This window comes from Silurus aristotelis (genome assembly GCF_946808225.1).
Source record: "Silurus aristotelis genome assembly, chromosome: 12".
NCBI classification, from domain to species: domain Eukaryota; kingdom Metazoa; phylum Chordata; class Actinopteri; order Siluriformes; family Siluridae; genus Silurus; species Silurus aristotelis.
In genome coordinates this window covers 27,525,979-27,548,782 of record NC_139585.1, presented here as the reverse complement: position 1 = coordinate 27,548,782, position 22,804 = coordinate 27,525,979, and the positions used below count along the sequence as shown (strand labels likewise).

The 22,804-nt window shown below is 40.5% G+C and overlaps 2 protein-coding genes across 2 annotated transcripts; one reads left to right on the top strand and one right to left on the bottom strand.

The window, feature by feature from the left end:
- The first annotated feature begins 14,078 nt into the window (after nt 1–14,078).
- Nucleotides 14,079–14,845, top strand: med9 (mediator complex subunit 9). Its single transcript, XM_083556261.1, has 2 exons — nt 14,079–14,212; nt 14,303–14,845. Exons 1-2 carry the CDS (start codon nt 14,136–14,138, stop codon nt 14,520–14,522), a joined length of 297 nt encoding a protein of 98 aa, XP_083412387.1. The 5' UTR covers nt 14,079–14,135; the 3' UTR covers nt 14,523–14,845.
- Nucleotides 14,846–15,084: 239 nt separating this feature from the next.
- rasd1 (RAS, dexamethasone-induced 1) lies at nt 15,085–16,465 on the bottom strand. Its single transcript, XM_083556260.1, has 2 exons — nt 16,088–16,465; nt 15,085–15,994 (listed from the first exon to the last, which is right to left on the bottom strand). Exons 1-2 carry the CDS (start codon nt 16,356–16,358, stop codon nt 15,468–15,470), a joined length of 798 nt encoding a protein of 265 aa, XP_083412386.1. The 5' UTR covers nt 16,359–16,465; the 3' UTR covers nt 15,085–15,467.
- Nucleotides 16,466–22,804: the final 6,339 nt, after the last annotated feature.

Genomic DNA, 22,804 nt, shown 5'->3' with positions numbered 1-22,804 from the left:
CGCTTTTCACAACAGACATTGTCTCAAAGCAGCTTTACAGAAATCAACAGTTAAGGTGAATGGTGTGTATTTATCCCTGATGAGCAGCTGTGGAGACTGTGGCAAGGAAAAACTCCCCTAGATGTTATGAGGAAGAAACCTTGAGAGGAACCAGACTCAAAAGGGGAACCCATCCTCATTTGGGTGACATCAAGAGTTTGATCATAAATCTTTTAACAATACAGAACACTGGAGAGTGAGAACTAAATTCACTATTTGTGTGTCCACAAATATTTGCAATGTACTTTATAAAAACTTAATTTAAACCTTCAATTTAACATTAATTAACATGGTTTTTGCTTATTGTAAGAGCTTCTTATCTAGATGCACAATTACACCCATATGAAAGTTAAAAACCTTCTACTTTAGTGATCTTTTTTGTGTTGCACTGTAGGGCTGTAATGATTCCTCGAGCAACTTGAGTAATTTAATGACAAAAATGCATTGTTTAGTCCATTTAACTAAACACAGAGCACTGTGTTTCCCACGGACCTTTATTACTGACGCACCACCCGCTAAACTCTGGAGCGCTCTGGACAGGGAACACAGAAGATGCTGCAGAAGGAAAAATGGAGGAACGGAGAGAATACAGAGAGGGACGAGGAGAAGATTCATTTGAAGTTGAAAGTCTTTTGAAATACATTTTTATATTTGTATTTATATAAAATGCGGTCAGAAAGTCCCAGTATGCGTAGGGCAGGTAGTGGAGCTGTCAGCTAGTCATTAAAGCTGGCGATAAATACATGGATTTAGTGCGTGGAAAAATTTTAAGCAGCTTTTCCAGAGAGAAGAAAAGATTAAATAAATAAATACATGACTGAGAATAATAATTCATTAAATGAATATTTTCCTATAAGATACTCCACACAGCCACTGCAGAGGGACTTATTAAACACAGTGAACTTGTATTTGTATTTTGGTGTAATCTGGTTAGTAAATGGGTTTAGTTTTCACTGATATTCTGATATAAAATACATTTATATCAAAATTTTTATTTTGACTTGTTCATTTTAAGAAACCGGTTTTATTTCCTCTCTAATTTAGTGTTGCTCCTTAATAAAGAAAAAGTACTTATTTTATTCTCGTTAATATACTTGATTACTAAAATAATCGATAGCAGCAGTGCATATCCTGCATATTGCACTGCAGGATTCCTGGTCCTGATGCAGACCCTAGTCAGACTTTATCTAGTCGAAGTGGTCTATTCACCTCTTAATAGGATATCATTTAAGCATGATAATTAAAGATCAGCTGATTCAGCATAATGCCCACCCAGATTTTTTTTTTCGATCTGTAAGGATAGCTTCTTTTTTTTAAGGATAACTTTTAAGAATGCTGGGCATTTAAAATCGAATAAAACACTTAACTCATGGCACATTTCTATTAGTTATGCAGCTGCAGCAAAGTTCAATATGAAGTGTTGCTGGTGAATCCATTGGCCACCCTACAAAAACTCCTCACACTTAATTAAAGTCTGCTTAAGAAAAGAATTCGCATGGACCTTTTTGGAAGATCAAAATGTTTTTGTTATGGCCCATCCTGAGCACATCTTTATCTTTTTATTTTAGCATGTACAAGTGATGCAATAAATTAACATAAAAAATAAACTTCTTTCAGAAAACTAGAAAAAAAAAAAATAGAAAAAATGGAAATCAGTATTAAAACGTAGCAATTACTGTTTGTTTTATAATTTTTTTATTTATGTAGATTCATTCATCTTTTTTAATTAATTCATGTGTCTTCATTTTGATGCCTCAGCATGTGCATCTAAAAAGGTGAAATTTGTTAATGAACTGTGCCAGATTTAGTTTATAATGGGAATTTGACACCACTGAACCACTGAACCACTGAACCACTGTCAGTTCCATAAGTATTTGGATGGACACAATTTCTATATTTTTTGCTTCTTTATACCAACAACATATATTGGAAATGAAACAATCCATATGCAATTCAATTGTTGACTTTAGCTTTAAATATTTACACATGATAGCCATTTTTTCATAGTATGTCTATTTTCACAGGCATAAAACTAAATGGACAAAATAACAAATATAATAACTATTTTTTTTAATCCTTTGCACTTTATTACTGCCTAAAGTGTAGAACTCATGTACATCATTGAGTCTGATCTTTGAGATCGCCTGTAAAAATATTTTAATTATAATAAACAGCATTCATAGGTATCCTTGATATTTTGCATACTGCTTGTGTGTGTGTGTGTGTGTGTGTGTGTGTGTGTGTGTGTGTGTGTGTGTGTGTGTGTGTGTGTGTATGTGTGTGTGTGTGTGTGTGTGTGTGTTTGTGTGTGTGTAAATATATGCAAACTCACTGTATGGCTGACAAAATATTGTCTTCAGAGAGCACCAGTTCCTCTGTCACACTCTGTCCCTGTCCTACTACACACTGTCCCTGTCTTACTACACACTCTGTCCCTGTCTTACTACACACTCTGTCCCTGTCTTACTACACAGTATCCCCCCCTCCCCCCCGACTTAAATTATAGCTCTGTTTGTGTGTATTCCGAGAATAATCGCCTGATGCTATTTGTACTGTGTTGTGCATCTGTCCATTAGAGGATTTTCTTCCAGAGGCACAGGAAACAAAGAATTATGTAAGCTGTGTATATGTGTATTGTGTTTGTGATTGTGTGCCAAAAATACATCATGAAATGTCATCCTTGTTCCCAAAGTTGAGATAAAAATAGCGGATGTTTGCGTGTGAGTCTTATGAAACAACCGCCACATGTTTCAGCACATCGTTTCCTACATCTCAGTATCAGTACATGCTGTTAGTCTTAGTGTATCACAGGATAGTGCACAAGCATTGATTAAAGTTACTGTTAGCATAACAGAAATTCTCATTAATGCACATGTTCCCTTTTTGCCGGAAGAAAGGCCAGGAAGATATTCAGAAAGAAGAATAAAAGCTTTTTTTTAATAACGATTTCATGTGAATTTAATGACTGTTGGTGTCACATACTTGAAAGCACACGTGAAATCCTCAGCTTTTTTACAAATCAGTGGATTCCTATATATTATATACAACCCAAAATCATGTTGGGACAGTATGGAAAACGCAAATAAAAAAGAAAGTAGTGATTTCTAAATTTACTTTGACTTGTATTTCATTGAAGACAATATGAACACAAAATATTTAATGTTTTGTTTGGTCAACTTCATGTCATTTGTAAATATACATCCTTTCCTTTCACTCAGACCTGCAACACATTCCAAAAAAAGTTGGGACAGGAGCAATTTAGGGCTAGTAATGAGGTAGATTTGTTAAATAACGATGTGATTTGAAACAGGTGATGTCAACAGGTGATTGTTATTATGATTGGGTACAAAAGCAGCATCTAAGAAAGGTCTAGTCCTTTAGGAGCAAGGATGGGCCGAGGATTGCCAGTTTGCCAACAAATACGTGAGAAAATTATTGAAACGTTTTAAAAACAATGTTCCTCAAAGAAAGATTTGGATATTTCACCTTCAACAGTGCATAACATAATTAAAAGATTTAAGGAATCTGGAGGAATTTTAGTGCGTAAAGGACTAAGCTGAACAACTGTGATCTCCGATCCCTCAGGCGACACTGCATCAAGAATAGTCATTCATCTATAAGCGATATCACCACATGGGTTCAGGACTACTTTGGCAAACCTTTGTCAATTACCACAATACGTAGTTACAGCCACAAATGGCAGTTAAAACTGTACTGTGCCAAAAGGAAGCCCTATGTTAACAGTGTCCAGAAGTGCCGTCGAATTCTCCTGGCTCGGAGGCATTTGGGATTGACCATCACACAGTGGAAACGTGTACTGTGGTCAGATGAATCAGTAGTTCAGGTATTTTTTGGGAGGAATGGATGCCGTGTGCAAGAAGAAAAGGAAAGAAGAAAAGGATCATCCAGACTGTTATCAGAAACAAGTCCAAAAGCCAGGGTCTGTCATGGTCTGGTGTTGTGTCAAAGCCCTTGGCAAAGGTAACATGCACTTCTGTGATGGCACCATTAATGCTGAAAAGTACATAGAAATTTTGGAGCACAATATGTTGCCTTCAAGAAGACATCTTTTCCAGGGACGTCCATGCATATTTTAACAAGACAATTAAAACCACATTCTGCACACATTACAAAGTCCTGGCTGCGGAGGAAGAGGGTACGGGTACGTGACTGGCCTTGTGTGTGTGTGACCTGTCTCCAATAGACAATGTGTGGCGCATTTTGAAGCGCAAGATGCGACAACAAAGACCCCGTACTTTTGCCCACCTTAAGACTTGTTTGCAGAAAGAATGGGACAAAATTACACCTGAAACACTTGGTTGGTGTCTTCAGTCCCTAAACGTGTTGTGAAAGGGAATGGCAACATTACAAAGTGATAATTTCTTTACTGTCCCAACTTTTTTTGGAATGTGTTGCAGGTCTGAGTGAAAGGAAAGGATGTATATTTACAAATGACATGAAGTTGACCAAACCAAACATTAAATATTTAGTGTTCATATTGTCTGCAATGAAATACAAGTCAAAGTAAATTTAGAAATCACTACTTTCTTTTTTTATTTGCGTTTTCCATACTGTCCCAACATTTTCTGATTTGGGGTTGTACAACACATTAGGGATACATCAATTAAGCAGCTACCGATGCGATACGATTCACTATTTCCTATTATGATGCATTGTGATCCGAATTCAATTCAATTCAGCACAATGAGTTTAATTCAATCTGAAGCAATGGAAAACTTGATGCTCTGAAATTCAATACAGTTCACTATTATTTCTTTGGTTCAGTCAGACAGCAAATCATCAATTTACTTAAGTGCCTTTTGACTTCTTACTCATGGCCCCTTTCACACACACTCCTTTGTGTGTGTGTGTGTGTGTGTGTGTGTGTGTGTGTGTGTGTGTGTGTGTGTGTGTGTGTGTGTGTGTGTGTGTGTGAAAAAATATTAATTAAAATCAGACGTTTTTTTCCTGTTCTGTCTGGAGGAAGATGCAGCTCTACCTCTGCCATGTTAATCTGTATTCTATGTGACTCTCAGGACATGTCTCCGTCTCGGTAGTGTTACGATTCGTCATAAGCGCGTGCTCTACTTTAGCAATTTATATTTTATTTGACGGTTTAGCAAATTATTGGTCATTTACTAAATAATAAACGTATATTGCATCAACTAATAATTATATACAAAAAAAAAAAAATAATAATAATATATATAATAATAATAATAATATATATAATATATATAATAATATAATATATACATATATATATACATATATATAAAAATATATATATGTGTGTGTGTGTGTGTGTGTGTGTGTGTGTGTGTGTGTGTTTGTGTGTGTATGAATCTTCTATTATTGCCAGCAAATCCTTCAACCTCACAATAAAAGCTATTACCTGTAAATTATCTACAATCACAGGAACATATATAACCAATGACTTCCTAATGACACGTCAAACAAAACATGTACCACTGATGGGTTACAATTCCTCAGCTCACAGTAGACGGTGTCAACATGTCCTCTGATAACAGTTTGCATCATGTCTGAGTTCTGCCATCAAAACATCCGGTTCAAATCCTACATCATAAATTTACACGGGGTGGAAAAAACAACCAGGATGGTGACTTATTAATGATTAATAACTAATGGGAGCATTAATGATGGGGTTGGGATACTGTGAGCAGCTGCTTTCTCTCTCTCTCTCTCTCTCTCTCTCTCTCTCTCCCTCTCTCTCTCTCTCTCTCCCTCTCTCTCTCTCTCTTTCTCTCTCTTTCTCTCTATCTCTCCCTCTCTCTCTCTCTCTCCCTCTCTCTCTCTCCCTCTCTCTCTCTCTCTCTCTCGCTCTCTCTCTCCCTCTCTCTCTCTCTCAGTTTACATGATATCCTGACACGCTGTAATGATCCTAACACTAAACCTCTGTGCAACAACATATGAACTAACAGAAAGAACAATTCCAGTGAGGAAGGAGACAGCAGTGTGTGACGGATAAGTGTAATCAGTGTGAAATGCAGTTACTGTATGTCCTCTGGGCCAGTATATGAACCATTTGTATTGAGTAGCACTGGGGATCTGTCAGAAAATAGACAGTCAGAGATTTACAGATGAGTGGAAAAATCCCAAGCGTGTAGTGCTGCTTTCTCACAGCTCCAGGTTTCCTCCACTTTCACTAAATCTTTTTTACTACATATTTGCATGTAACTTGGACTTTAAAGTGTTGAGTAAGATCTGTCTACACTACTAAAACCCCAATTTTGCTATTCATAGAGAGAAACATTTTGGAGACAAAGGAGCCTCGAGAGCAAATCCTGCAAATCCTCAGCAACATCACACATATACACCTGTGCACCACATGCCTAACTGATAACACACCCACACAGGAGCATCTGTTTAGATGGTTTTGTATGAATAAATCTAGAAGGGAAAATGGGCTTTATATTTGTCACATGCACATATCCCAGAGATGTCAGGAAGTTGTGGTCAGAGAGCATGGAAGCCAATATACATGCACAGAGGGTTAAGGGTCTTGCACAAGGGCCCATGAGTGGAACCTGGGAAATACTTGGACATGAACCCCCAACCTTCCAATCAGTAACCCAGAGCCTAAACCACTGAGCTACTGAAGCTAGTCAGCACATATTAGCTGGTGACTTTTCAATCTAAGGTTGAATTACTGATTAATTAAACTATAATAAATATCTGCAACCCATCAAGATGTTCTCTTATCTTACAATGTGCTTTGTTACAGCAGACAGCTTACTGTCTCAATTAGCAAGATGCAGCCAAGACCATTTGTTAGCGATTTTGCCTTATTGACAAGAAAATAATTAAAGGTTGAAAACTCTACTTGGGCAATGAAATTGAGAAGAACTTTGGACCAGAGAAATTATATGATTTCACTCTGAACTTAAATAAAAAAAAAGTTCAGTGAACGTTGTCGATATTTATTTTAAATTCCGTAAATCATAAAATCTTTACATTGATTTAGATCATGTTTTTACACCCAAAATAAAAAATACATACATTTCATGGTGGTAGCTAAAAATTTATTTAAAAAAAGTTGTGGAACTGTTGTCCATGTGAAGATAAAAACGGAGCTGTAACATGCAGAATGGTGAGTAACTGTGGGCGAGAAAACGGAAAGGGTTCTTCTGTACCCAAAACAGCCATCATTATGTACTGATGTTCAACTTGGTTTTCCTTGAATAAGGATAGACTAAAGATACTGACAGTGTCAAATGTTTAATATGAGCAGGTTGTGAGTCCTGGGATAAGCACAGATCTTTATGATTACAGCAGCAGAGTTAAAGACTTGGGCATTGCTAAGAGATAGTTGGATGAAGTTTTCCCAGAATAAGAGATATGATTAAAAATATATTCTTTATTTATTGACATAACATTTATTATTAATAATTATGTGAAATAATTATATTTAGTGGATTAGTAAAAACTCCAATATAATAAATTAAATATTCTAATATTATTGATATATTATCTAATATTATGGATTTTGCTCATTCCCTGGGCTTCCTGCAGTTTCTCCAACTCAGACACGTGCTTCATTTCTGCTATTTTGTAGGCACAACATGTACCATAGCAGACTTGCTTTTTAAATACTTTATTTTTCTTCAGACTCATCAAACCTGTTCATGACAATCACATGCTTTTGAGTTTGATGTGATGTGAGCCCACATCAGTCTCAGTGTTTAACACAAACACCGCAGTCACTTCAGTCACACTGAATAGAAATTGAAGACTTAAGTTTAATAGTAAATAACATTTCTGAAAAAAAGTGTCTTGATATTTCAGCGGAAACTGAAGAAACAATAGAATGTAAAGTGTAGTTACAGTGAGGAAAATAAGTATTTGAACACCCTGCTATTTTGCAAGTTCTCCCACTTAGAAATCATGGAGGGGTCTGAAATTGTCATCGTATGTCTGTGAGAGATATAATCTAAAAAAATAAAAAAATCCAGAAATCACAATGTATGATTCTTTAACTATTTATTTGTATGATACAGCTGCAAATAAGTATTTGAACACCTAAGAAAGTCAATGTTAATATTTGGTACAGTAGCCTTTGTTTGCAATTACAGAGGTCAAACGTTTCCTGTAGTTTTTCACCAGGTTTGCACACACTGCAGGAGGGATTTTGGCCCACTCCTCCACACAGATCTTCTCTAGATCAGTCAGGTTTCTGGCCTGTCGCTAAGAAACACGGAGTTTGAGCTCTCTCCAAAGATTCTCTATTGGATTTAGGTCTGGAGACTGGCTAGGCCACGCCAGAACCTTGATATTCTTCTTACAGAGCCACTCCTTGGTTATCCTGGCTGTTTGCTTCGGGTCATTGTCATGTTGGAAGACCCAGCCTCGACCTATCTTTAATGTTCTAACTGAGGGAAGGAGGTTGTTCCCCAAAATCTCGCAATACATGGCCCCGGTCATCCTCTCCTTAATACAGTGCAGTCGCCCTGTCCCATGTGCAGAAAAACACCCCCAAAGCATGATGCTACCACCCCCATGCTTCACAGTAGGGATGGTGTTCTTGGGATGGTACTCATCATTCTTCTTCCTCCAAACACGTTTAGTGGAATTATGACCCAAAAGTTCTATTTTGGTCTCATCTGACCACATGACTCCTCTGGATCATCCAAATTGTCATTGGCAAACTTAAGATGTGCCTGGACATGTGATGGTTTAAGCAGGTTGAATCTTCCGTGCCATGCATGATTTCAAACCATGAGCTCTTTTCAGGTCATTGACCAGCTCCTCCCGTGTAGTTCGGGGCTGATTTCTCACCTTCCTTAGGATCATTGAGACCCCACGAGGTGAGATCTTGCATGGAGCCCCAGTCCGAGGGTGATTGACAGTCATGTTTAGCTTCTTCCATTTTCTAATGATTGCTCCAACAGTGGACCTTTTTTCACCAAGCTGCTTGGCAATTTCCCCGTAGCCCTTTCCAGCCTTGTGGAGGTGTACAATTTTGTCTCTAGTGTCTTTGGACAGCTCTTTGGTCTTGGCCATGTTAGTAGTTGGATTCTTACTGATTGTATGGGGTGGACAGGTGTCTTTATGCAGCTAACGACCTCAAACAGGTGCATCTAATTTAGGATAATAAATGTAGTGGAGGTGGACATTTTAAAGGCAGACTAACAGGTCTTTAAGGGTCAGAATTCTAGCTGATAGACAGGTGTTCAAATACTTATTTGCAGCTGTATCATACAAATAAATAGTTTAAAAATCATATATTGTGATTTCTGGATTTTTTTTTTTTTTAGATTATGTCTCTCACAGTGGACATGCACCTACGATGACAATTTCAGACCCCTCCATGATTTCTAAGTGGGAGAACTTGCAAAATAGCAGGGTGTTCAAATACTTATTTTCCTCACTGTATATAGAGGGGCTTTTTATTTTAGGGCTGAAATTAAAGTCATTGCAGAGCTGCTAAATGCAGACATGTCCTTAAGAAGCAAGTACCGGGGCTCAGTGGTGAAGCTATGGGTGGGCCTGGGCCCGCCCACTTTAAATTGTGGCCCAACCAAACAGAAATGATTTTCCAAATAATAATTTAATTTACAATAATAATACAATACCGGTAACCCAGCCATTAGGGAGGCACAAGCCAGTGCACTCTTAGTGCCGGTCCCAAGCCCGGGTAAATGGGGAGGGTTGCGTTAGGAAGGGCATCCAGCGTAAAACATGTGCCAAATCAAACATGCGGATCACAAATCAGAATTTCATACTGGATCGGTCGAGGCCCGGGTTAACAACGACCGCCAAAGGTATCGTTAGCCGACAGGGTACCGGTGGAAATTGGGCTACTGTTGGCCGAAGGAGGAGAAGGAGAGGAGGAAGATGTCTACAGAGATGGCAGGAAAAGGAGCAGTGTAGGAGAGTGGAGGTTCGGGTTGGTACTTTAAATGTTGGTACTATGACAGGTAAAGGGAGAGAGATGTTGTGTGTTCAGGAGACCAAGTGGAAAGGGAGTAAGGCCAGGAACATTGGAGATGGATTTAAACTGTTCTATCATGGTGTGGATGGAAAGAGAAATGGTGTAGGGGTGATTCTGAAGGAAGAGTACAGTAAGAGTGTAGTGGAGGTGAAGAGAGTTTCTGATAGGGTGATGATCGTGAAGCTGGAAGTTGAAGGGATGATGAAAAATGTCATCAGTGCCTATGCTCCACAAGTTGGCTGTGAGATGGAGGAGAAGGAAAGATTCTGGAGTGAATTAGATGAAGTGGTAGATGGTGTACCTAGGAAAGAACGATTGGTGATTGGGGCAGACTTTAGGTGATGGGTAGGTATGGTTTTAAGGAGAGAAATGTGGAAGGGCAGATGGTGGTAGATTTTGCTAAAAGGATGGAAATGGCAGTGGTGAACATTTATTTTAAGAAGAAGGATCATAGGGTGGCGTATAAGAGTGGAGGAAGGTGCACACAGGTGGACTATGTTTATGCAGGAGATGCAACCTGAAGGAGATTGGAGACTGTAAGGTGTTGGCAGGGGACAGTTTTTAACCAGATTGTTTAACAAGATTCTGGAAGGTGAGAAGATGCCTGAGGAATGGAGAAGGAGTGTGCTGCTACCGATCTTTAAGTGTAAGGGAGATGTGCAGACCTGCAGTAACTACAGAGGAATTAAGTTGATCAGTCACACCATGAAGTTATGGGAAAGAGTAGTGGAAGCCAGGCTGAGAGAACCTCTAACCATCTGTGAGCAACAGTATGGTTTCATGCCGAGTAAGAGCACCACAGATGCCTTATTTGCTTTGAGGATGTTGATAGAGAAGTATAGAGAAGAACAGAAGGAATTGCATTGTGGATTTGTGGATTTAGAGAAAGCGTACGACAGGGTGCCGAGAGAGCAGCTGTGGTACTGTATGAGGAAGTCAGGTTTGTCAGAGAAGTATGTGAGGGTGGTGCAGGACATGTATGAGGACAGTGTGACAGCAGTGAAGTGTGCAGTAGGAACGACAGACTGGTTCGGGGTGAGGGTTGGACTGCATCAAGGATCGGCCCTAAGCCCTTTCCTGTTTGCAGTGGTGATGGACAGGTTGACGGACGAGGTCAGAGAGGAGTCTCCCTGGACTATGATGTTTGCGGATGATATTGTGATTTGTGGTGAGAGTAGTAAGCAGGTTGAGAAGAGCCTGGAGAGGTGGAGATATGCACTGGAGAGAAGGGGAATGAAAGTCAGTAGGAGTCAGACAGAGTACATGTGTGTGAATGAGAGGGAGGGCAGTGGAGGGGTGCGGTTGCAGGAAGAAGAGGTGGAGAAGGTGGAGGAGTTCAGGTACCTGGGGTCAACAGTGCAAAGTAATGGAGAGTGTGTTAGGGAAGTAAAGAAAAGAGTGCAGGCAGGGTGGAGTGGGAGGAGAAGAGTGATAGGAGTGATTTGTGATAGTAGGGTATCTGCAAGAATGAAAGGGAAAGTTTATAGGACTGTGGTGAGACCTGAGATGTTGTATGGATTAGAGAGAGTGGCACTGAGTAAAAGACAGGAGGTTGAGCTGGAGGTAGTAGAGCTGAAGATGTTAAGGTTTTCGTTGGGAGTGACGACGATGGACAGGATTAGAAATGAGTTTATTAGAGGGACAGCACAGGTAGGATGTTTTGATGACAAGGTGAGGGAGGCGAGATTGAGATGGTTTGGACATGTGCAGAGGAGGGACATGAATTATATTGGTAGAAGAATGCTGAGGATGGAGCCACCAGGTAGGAGGAAAAGAGGAAGGCCAAGGAGGAGGTTCATGGATGTGGTGAGGGAAGACATGCAGGTAGTTGGTGTGAAAGAGGCAGATGTAGAGGACAGGGTGGTATGGAGACGGAAGATCCGCTGTGGCGACCCCTAATGGAAGAAGCCGAAAAAAGAAGAAGAAGAAGAAGAAGAAGAAGAAGAAGAAGAAGAAGAAGAAGAAGAAGAAGAATACAATACCGGTCTTATCACTTTATAACTTTATATATTTATATATAAAGAAAAATGTAGTGTAATTTGTCAAATACGCTTGTCAAAAATAAAAATTCAATATGATTCATCAGTTTCAGATGCTGAGACGTAATCGTAGTAATGGCATGTTGCAGTTTAATTTTAAAATGGTGAAGCAAATATAAATTAGTCAATACTTTAAAAAGCTTAAATTGTATATCCCAATTATATTGCAAAAAGAAACTGCTCTGGACCACCCAGGACACGTTTCCAAACGTCAACAAAATGATACGAGCATTTATTACTCACAGGATGACATCATGCAGACTGTTCTCCACAACAAACCGCATAAAAACAAGTTGATGGTCCTTAGTGCTTACTGTTCCCCTAAGCAATTTCTCTCTGGTGTCTTTTTAACGTGAACTGATGGAGACACTTGATTATGTTGAGATCATCTCCGTATTTAACCAAAAACCCATCGTCAGTCATCTCAGACTAATATTACAAATATGGCAAAGCAAATATTTAAAAGAGAGCAGAGTTTTGTCTCTCAACGTAAACATAAGTTCAATCTCCTGTTAATATTATTTAAAAAAAAATCTAAAATTGAATGCTTATTTATAATAGAAAATAGAAAAAAAAACATTTGATTGTGTTTCCAATAGTTTTTTCTAGTTTGTTGTGTGTTATTTGCCATTTTGAAACGTTGTGCTGCGATGTTGTGTATTTATTTATTTACTTATTTTGCGTGCAGCTTTCATACAAAACTTTTTGTTTTGCCCACCCTGTTTTATGAAGGCCCACCCATCTCGCCCCTGCCAGGGCTTCTGAAAGACATCTCTGCCACAGGGAAGATTCCAAATAAAATTCAATTTAATGTTTAATTTAATATTTTTATTGCACTTTTAACAATGGACATTCTCCTAAATTTGTCTCCATTAATCTATTCCTAGATAAATAAATAAAAATGATAAAGTGGAAACAGTGGCAAGAAAAAACTCCCTGAGAGTTATCTGGGTGAAACCAAATGTCCTTTCACTATAGTTCCATCACTGTTGAGGTTGTTCACTGATCTATTCACTATCACACAAAGAAAAGTCTTCCTGGCTTTTAGTTTTTAGTGTTTTAAAGTTTTTAATGGTAAAAGTTTGAGTATGAAACTCGAAATGATTTTTATAGAATGATTTAAATCCAGATTAAATAGGGGATACATCTGGGGGAATTAAAGTGACTAGTCGTTCATAAACGATTCGTTCATTAATTCTTCATTAATTCATTCGTTCATTCTTTAATGTGACTCAGAAGAACGATTCGTCTCAAATCATTTGTTAATTTTTCTACTTCTTGGAGCAAAGCATCGCAACATCTCTGTAGGTTATGTACAGGAAATAGAATTGAGTAGTTTATCTCTCTACTCTTCTAATCAGATCTAGTCAGTTCGGTTTTTTTTTTTGTATCACGTGACTCCCATATACACTATACCAGGGGTCACCAACATGGTGCCAGGTATCCCGCAAGGACTAAATGAGTAGCAGTGGGCCTTTTCTAAAAATATGTTTCCTACTTTGTTAAATGATTGTTGATAATTATTATAAGAAATCATTAACATGATCAGTGTCTTCACATAGATGAATATAATTAATTATTAATAATAACATAAAAAAAAAAAAAAACTGAATTGAGTAATTCCTCTGGTCTGAGTCGTTATTTTTTCATGTTACTCCCATAGACGATTAAGTAATAGATCAGTTTTTTGTACGAATCTTGACATTATTGTTACAATAATTCTGGGAGTCACGTGACAAAAGACCTAAAGATATGTTTATCATAATTTGTCCATAGCTGCAGTCATATTTTCATTATTGTAACTGAAGTAAAAGTGTATGTATGTAGTCGTGTTGGAGATCTGACTACTGACAATATAACATTTATATTATTTGTTTTTATCAAAGGAACGAAATGAACAGATTTCAAGTCACTAAAACGATCTGATCTTCTATCATTATTTAAAACTCAAACACTAAAACCTCTAGAACATTCTTTATCGTTTTTATTATGTTTTTTAACGATTAATTGTTGCATGACGTCATATCCAGCTTTGAACCAATCGGCAGGTGGATTCAGTGACGCGTGTTTATGACGCGAGGGGGCGTGTTTATGTTCATTCCAACATGGCGGCTCCCGTGTCGGGGGTGGAAGATGCAGAAGATTATTCGTTTCTTCCTCTTATACACGACATCATTAAATGGTGAGTGTGTTTACAGTACAGAGAAGAAGTTTTTATTTAATGTGAATAAACAGTCAGTATCGCTGGGGTTTTGCGGTTTGTGTCCTACAGCATGGACAAAGACAACCAGGACGTGCACCAGGAGCTGAACAAGCTGCGGACGCGGATTCAGGACACACGGGAGCAGATCGTGGCCATGCCGGGCATCGACCTGAGCGCTGACGTGCAGCAGCAGAAACTCCGCACTCTCAGAGAACAAGTGCGAACCAAGAACCAGCTGCTGCAGAAGTACAAGGGCTTGTGTATGTTCGACATCCCGAAAGCCTCCTGACACACACGCACACTCCAACTTCAAGAACTTCTGGACTATAAACAGAGAGGTGGAGATCCAGCTCTGAACCTGTTCTTTTACTTCCCATAAAATCACTTTTTATTTTGATTATTTAATAAAGTGTCTGGTTCATGTCAGTGCTGCTTTATTCTGGAGAGCGATTCCACCTGAACCACAGACATGCTACAGGTTCTTCTTTGGCATTAAGGTGAAAAATGGGTGATGGGAGATGGTTTGTGGTCCAACATGTGAAGTCTGGGGTAATCAATGGTTGTGATGTTTAGATGATCTCCTGAACCATGAAATAAATTATTTTGGCATCACCTGTGTGGTGTGTTGGGACTTGGACCTGGGAGAAGATTGTTTTATATAAATAAGGTAAATGAGTGTGTGGATAAAACTTCAGGTTTATTTCTAATATACACACAAACACGCACACGCAGCAGGTGAACTACACGCAGGTCAGTTAACACGTTTTGTGTGTGTGTGTCCAGTAGAAAAACCCAGAAGACCCGCAGAACAAACTGAAGAGTCTCATAAAGGATTAAAAAAATAAAAAGGATTAATTTCTCAGTATCTTTATTTTTGGTTTAAAAGCATCTACAGACATAAAAAGAATAAATAAAACTTTACCCCAATTTGTTCAAAAAGCAAAATTTGCGTTATTTTACAAAACCATAAAAAAGATGTAAACAGGTGATTCCACACTGCAGCTCTGCGCATGCGTCTTCTCCACACCAGAACCTCTGAAAAAAAGGCAGACGGAACAAGCACGAAAAGTAAACCGAGTCCGCCGAGTGGAGACCAAGTGGACCGGGCCGAGCCGGTACCCTGCACCCCCACGGGCTGATTGAAGGAACCCTGGGATTTGGTCATTGCGCATCTGCTCTCCGACCTTCCAGTCGCATCTCACGCGTTTCACCCCAGAAGAGTTGTGAGAGTCCATTAGCTGATCACACACCGGTCCCGGTCCCGGCTCTGGGCAGAACCGACCGCCTTTTCCTTGATGTACATGAGGTCTGAATGAACACTGGGGCGCCGCGCAAAAGGCGCCACCACTCCGTACGCGTCAGAGTCTTTAGGCTTCTTGGTCCTGAAGGATTTCCGGTGCAACATGTCGCAGTACTGCGCAGAAACCTTGCGGTGCAGGTCAGGACTCATCTCGTTCGGCAGGTTGGCCATGGAGAAGAGGCGGCGGAACATCAGGTCCACGTTGGTATTGCGTTTTGCGGAGATCTCGAAATAGGCGCACTGCTCGTCCCCGGTCACGAGCTGCTCGATCTCCTCCCGCGTCACCTCGCGCTGGAGCTCGCGCTCGCCTTTATTCCCGCAGATCACCAGCGGCACGGACATGTTCTCCTTAGTCTTGTTCTTCAAGCACGATTTGGTCTCGTAGATCTGCCGCTTCAGCCGCTGCACTTCGTGAAACGATTCTCGGTTGTCGAGGCTGAAGACCAGGACGAAGACATCACCTGAGAATGATGAAGAGCGAGAGATGTGTCAGATCTGTGTTTATAACCTCGCATTAAAAATAAAGAGGATTTGAGAACAAAAGGAACATCTACCTGTGAGTATAGAAAGTCTTCTCATAGCAGGGAACGGATGATTTCCCGAGGTGTCCAGAATGTCCAGCTGGTAAACATCTCCTCTGATGCTGTAGAGTTTTCTGTGGAAGTCCTCTATGGTCGGTGTGTACTGCTCCTCAAACCTGCCGCTCAGGAACCGGGACACGATGGCAGACTTGCCCACTTTAGTCGAGCCCAGAATCACCATCCTGTAGCAGTTCTTTGGCGGGATGTCAAACTCGTTCTCTGAAGGACACATTTTCTTAATCATGTCTGCAGGGGTGAAGGAAAAGTCACGCGCAAAACCACCAAAAATCCGGTCTCTGAAACACGCGCGCTGAAGTGTGCAGCAAGTGTAAGGGAGTCTGAGTGGATCTTATATAGTGTGTACACACACACACACACACACACACACACACACAGTCAGACCACCTCCTCTCACGCGCGTCACTCCCGCACGCCAGGCAGCTGCGCGCGCTCTTCACTGGGTTGCCAGGTTGGTTTTGGTTCTTCAGTGGTGAAGCAGAAACATCTTGAGCAGGTCGCTGATGTAAAAGTGAAACACTTTCTTCTTAAGCAGCATCAAATAAAGCCCAAGTAGTTTAAATCCATTCTGCACCACATGAGCAAATAGTAAACACATAAACACTCATATTTATAAGTAGCACGTGGTTCTGGTTCTGGTTCGGTACACATGTGATTGAACATAATGAAGCATAATAAAGGCTCACCGCAGGAGACATGTTTTTACAGCCTGCTTCAGACCTGCTTTATCCACACAGGTCAGAATACACACACACACACACACACACACACACACACACACACACACACACACACACACACACACACACACACACACACACACACACACACACACACACACACACACACACACACACACACACACACACTTTCCAACATTTTGAGCTCATCTTATTTAAAACATTTCAGGACCAATAACTGTTTCTTTTCTTTAATTAACTCTACAGTCTGTGATTATATATATATATATATATATATATATATATATATATATATATATATATATATATATATATATATATACACAATTATTATTAGCTGTTTAACAGACAAACACAAATCTTTGATCCAGGTTCAGAAGCACACTTTATAAAGTTTGGATATTGGTGGTCATCATAATCTCCTCATTGTGTAGACCCTAAAGCACCACAGAAACTGGGGTTTTACTTCACAGCTTTTTCCATAATGTTTTCAACTAACAAATAATGGATCAGAAAATATTCTCTACTTCTTCTTGTCCCAAATTTAAATGGCCAAAAGTTTGTGGACAGCGGACGTTCACATTCATATATGGATCTTCACCAAACTTTTGAGAAGCTCAACTTAGTATTCTGTATAATTTCATTTTCCAGTCAGGGGGAAAATATTGCGTTAGGCTGCTTTATCTCTCGAACTCCAAATTCATAAACGTTAATTATATACAAGTTGTATTGATTTAAATAATAAATCTCTCAGAGTAACACTATTTGCTTTCTCTTTATTGAATGTGGATTCATGTGTTGGAACAATTTCTCTTAAAGCTAATTAACATCCAATTACCTAACGTCCATTAACGCTGAGTGAAAAAGCATCTCTGAGCTGTTATTTGTTTGTGTTATTAGTTATGTTGAATGTTTAATATATTTGGTCTTATAGATGGAGCTTTAATGCAGTTAGTTTTCTGCAGTAAATTGTTCTAATCAGAACTGAATCAAGACTAGAAGCTTAGATTGGAACTGGCTGAGGTTTTACTTTATAGGTTTTTATTGGTGTTGTAGTGTGTTTTTAGGAACTTATGCTGTGCAGAGCAGTTTCTGATGTAAAGATCGTTGAACTGAAATGTTTACTGATACGTGATAATGATATTTTGTAGAAAAGATCTGGTTTTTGTTTCACTCGTGTTCTCGTGGCAGCCAATACTGTGAAGTCGTGTAAACAAGAAGGCAGTGTTTCTTAGAAAAAAAGACACAACTACTAAAGAAATTCATCTTCTTTTGCGCTCGGCTTCTCCCATTAGGGGCCACCACAGCGGATCATCCGTCTCCATACTACTCTGTCCTCTGTATCTGTCTCTTTCAAACCAACTACCTGCATGTCCTCCTTCACCGCATCCATAAACCTCCTCCTTGGTCTTCCTCTTTTCCTCCTTCCTAGGGGCTCCATCCTCAGCATTCTTGTCCCTCCTCTGCACATGTCCAAACCATCTCAATATCAGCTCCCTCACCTGTCCCTCTAATAAACTCATTTTTAATCCTGTCCATCGTCGTCACTCCCAACGAACATCTCAACATCTTCAGCTCTGCTGCCTCCAGTCTTTTACTTAATGCCACTGTCTCTAATCCATACATCATCTCAGGTCTCACCACAGACCTATAAACTTTTACCTTTCACTCTCACAGATACTCTTCTATCACAAATCACTCCTGCTATCACTCTTCTCCACCCACTCCACCCTGCCTGCACTCTTTTCTTCACTTCTCTAACACACTCTCCATTACTTTGCACTGTTGACTTTGCAGGTACCTGAACTCCTCCACCTTCTCCACCTCTTCTCCCTGCAATACTAAAGAAATAAATAGTAACCTAAAACAATGAACAAACTTTTAAACATGAATAAAAATATTCGCAATTAAAACTATTCAAATTCAAAACTGCATTTAACAAAACCCCAATTTAATCTCAAATACCTGAGCACTTGATGCTAACACTGCTTAGTACGACCACAGGAAGGGGTCGCTCAGTTGAGAAGATGTTGGACTTCTGATTGGAAGGTCATAGGTTCAAATCCCAGCACCACTAAACTGCCACTGTTGGGCCCTTGAGCAAAAGCCCTTATCCATAACTTGTTCAGTTTTATAGCTGAGATAAATTAAAGTCGCTCTGGATAAGGGCACCTGCTGAATGCCTTAAATGTAAATTAGAGCATATATTTCATACCATTTCACTTATTACTAACTTCTTCTTCTTCTTCTTTCGGCTGCTCCCATTAGGGGTCGCCACAGCGGATCATCCGTCTCCATACCACCCTGTCCTCTACATCTGCCTCTTTTACACCAACTACCTGCATGTCTTCCCTCACCACATCCATGAACCTCCTCCTTGGCCTTTTTCTTTTCCTCCTACCTGGTGGCTCCATCCTCAGCATTCTTCTACCAATATAATTCATGTCCCTCCTCTGCACATGTCCAAACCATCTCAATCTCGGCTCCCTCACCTTGTCACCAAAACATCCTACATGCGCTGTCCCTCTAATAAACTCATTTCTAATCTTGTCCATCCTCGTCACTCCCAACGAAAACCTTAACATCTTCAGCTCTGCTACCTCCAGCTCTGCCTCCTGCCTTTTACTCAATGCCACTGTCTCTAATCCATACAACATCTCAGGTCTCACCACAGTCCTATAAACTTTCCCTTTCATTCTTGCAGATACCCTACTATCACAAATCACTCCCATCACTCTTCTCCACCCACTCCACCCTGCCTGCACTCTTTTCTTTACTTCTCTAACACACTCTCCATTACTTTGCACTGTTGACCCCAGGTACCTGAACTCCTCCACCTTCTCCACCTCTTCTCCCTGCAACCGCATCACTCCACTGCCCTCCCTCTCATTCACACACATGTACTCTGTCTTACTCCTACTGACTTTCATTTCCCTTCTCTCCAGAACATATCTCCAGCTCTCCAGGCTTTTCTCAACCTGCTCCCTACTCTCACCACAAATCACAATATCCTCCGCAAACATCATAGTCCAGGGAGACTCCTGTCTGACCTCATCCGTCAACCTGTCCATCACCACTGCAAACAGGAAAGGGCTTAGGGCCGAACCTTGATGCAGACCAACCTTCACCCTGAACCAGTCTGTCGTACCTACTGCACACTTCACTGCCGTCACACTGTCCTCATACATGTCCTGCACCACCCTCACATACTTCTCTGACACACCAGACTTCCTCATACAATACCACAACTCCTCTCTTGGCACTCTGTCCTACGCTTTTTCTAAATCCACAAATACACAATGCAATTCCTTCTGTCCTTCTCTATACTTCTCTATCAACATCCTCAAAGCAAATAAGGCATCTGTGGTGCTCTTCCTCGGCATGAAACCATACTGTTGCTCACAGATGGTCACCTCTTCTCTCAGCCTGGCTTCCACTACTCTTTCCCATAACTTCATGGTGTGACTGATCAACTTAATTCCCCTGTAGTTACTGCAGGTCTGCACATCTCCCTTATGCTTAAAGATCGGTACCAGCACACTCCTTCTCCATTCCTCAGGCATCTTCTCACCTTCCAAAATCCTGTTAAACAATCTGGTTATAAACTCCACTGCCATCTCTCCTAAACATCTCCACGCTTCTACCGGTATGTCATCTGGTCCAACCGACTTTCCACTCTTCATCCTTTTAATCGCTGCTCTCACTTCCTCCTTACTAATCCTAACTACATCCTGCTTCACCAGCTCCACATCATCCAACCTTCTCTCTCTCTGATTTTCCTCATTCATCAGCTGCTCAAAATACTCCCTCCACCTTCTTAACACACTCTCCTACACATTTCAACACATTTCCATTTCCATCCTTTACTGCTCTAACTTGCAGCACATCCTTCCCAGCTCGATCCCTCTGCCTGGCCAATCGGTATAAATCCTTTTCTCCTTCCTTAGTGTCCAACCTCTCATATAGCTCCTCATATGCCTTTTCCTTGGCTTTCGCCACATCCCTTTTTACCTGCTGCCGCATCTCCTTGTACTCCTGCCTACTTTTCTCATCACTCTGTCTATCCCACTTCTGTTTTGCCAACCTCTTTTTCCTTATGCTCTCCTGCACTTCCTCATTCCACCACCACGTCTCCTTGTCTTGCTTTCTATTTCCAGATGTCACACCAAGTACTTTTCTAGCTGCCTCCCTCATCATTCCTGCAGTAGTTGCCCAATCATCCAACACCTCTTCAACACCACCGAGCCCCTGTCTGACCTCTTCCCTTGACCTCACACTACACTCTTCCTCCTTCAGTTTCCACCATCTTATTCTTTTTTCAGTCCTCACTCTTCTCCTCTTCTTCTTCGCCTCCACAACCATCCTACAGACCACCATCCGATGCTGTCTAGCTACACTGTCCCCTGCCAACACCTTACAGTCTCCAATCTCATTCAGGTTGCATCTAGGGTTAGGGTTAGGGTTAGGGTAAGTGCACCTTCCCCCACTCTTATACGTCACCCTATGATCCTCCTTCTTCTTAAAATAAGTGTTCACCACTGCCATTTCCATCCTTTTAGCAAAATCTACCACCATCTGCCCTTCCACATTCCTCTTCCTAAAACCATACCTACCCATCACCTCCTCATCACCCTCGTTCCTTTCACCTACATGACCATTAAAGTCTGCCCCCATTACCAATCGTTCTTTCCTAGGTACACCATCTACCACTTCATCTAATTCACTCCAGAATCTTTCCTTCTCCTCCATCTCACAGCCAACTTGTGGAGCATAGGCACTGATGACATTTATCATCATCCCTTCAACTTCCAGCTTCATGATCATCACCCTATCAGAAACTCTCTTCACCTCCACTACACTCTTACTATACTCTTCCTTCAGAATCACCCCTACATTATTTCTCTTTCCATCCACTCCATAATAAAACAATTTAAACCCACCTCCAATGTTCCTGGCCTTACTCCCTTTCCACTTGGTCTCCTGAACATACAGCATATCCACCTTTCTTCTCTCCATCATATCAGCTATCTCTCTCCCTTTGCCCGTCATAGTACCAACATTTAAAGTACCAACCCGAACCTCTACTCTCCTACACTGCTCCTTTCCCTGCCGTCTCTGTAGACATCTTCCTCCTCTCCTTCTCCTCCTTCGGCCAACAGTAGCCCAATTTCCACCGGTACCCTGTCGGCTAACGATACCTGTGGCGGTCGTTGTTAATCCGGGCCTCGACTGATCCAGTATGAAATTCTTATTTGTGATCCGCATATTTGATTTGGCACATGTTTTACGCTGGATGCCCTTCCTAACGCAACCCTCCCCATTTACCCGGGCTTGGGACCGGCACTAAGAGTGCACTGGCTTGTGCATCCATAATGGCTGGGTTACTTATTACTAACTTGTACCTTTTATATAATTTTTAGGTGTTAAAAATAACAGTTAAACTGTAGTGGAGGAACATTAGCAGTAAATGAACTGTCAGCTAGTGATCATATGCCTCCACACTCATTTTCTGGTCATTCACACTGTGGAGTTTCACCTGTTCTCGCTTTGTTTATGGGAGAATATATAATCTCCGTGTTATGTGGTTTCTGCCCCATGGGCAAAAACACATTAGTGTGTTTCCCTTCAAGGCTTCTAAAATAAATATTGTGGTAGCCATCACCCAGCTGTCATTCCATTACCTCATAAAACAGGTGCTGAGCATTCAGTTATACAAATACACATTTCAGTTGACACACAAAACACCCCGAGTCTTCCCAACAGACCCGAATATCAAATTTCCAGCAAGACAAAGCAAGTCTGCATATGGTCAAATATAGTAAACATTGTGTTAAATCCATGATTAGTTTCAGTTTTATTCAGAAAGCTTGAAAGATGGGTAAACTTGAGAATATCACCTGAGTTGGTTTAGTCTGCTTGTTTAGCTTGCTCTGGATTAGCATTAATAAAATATGTTTGTTCTAAGACTATG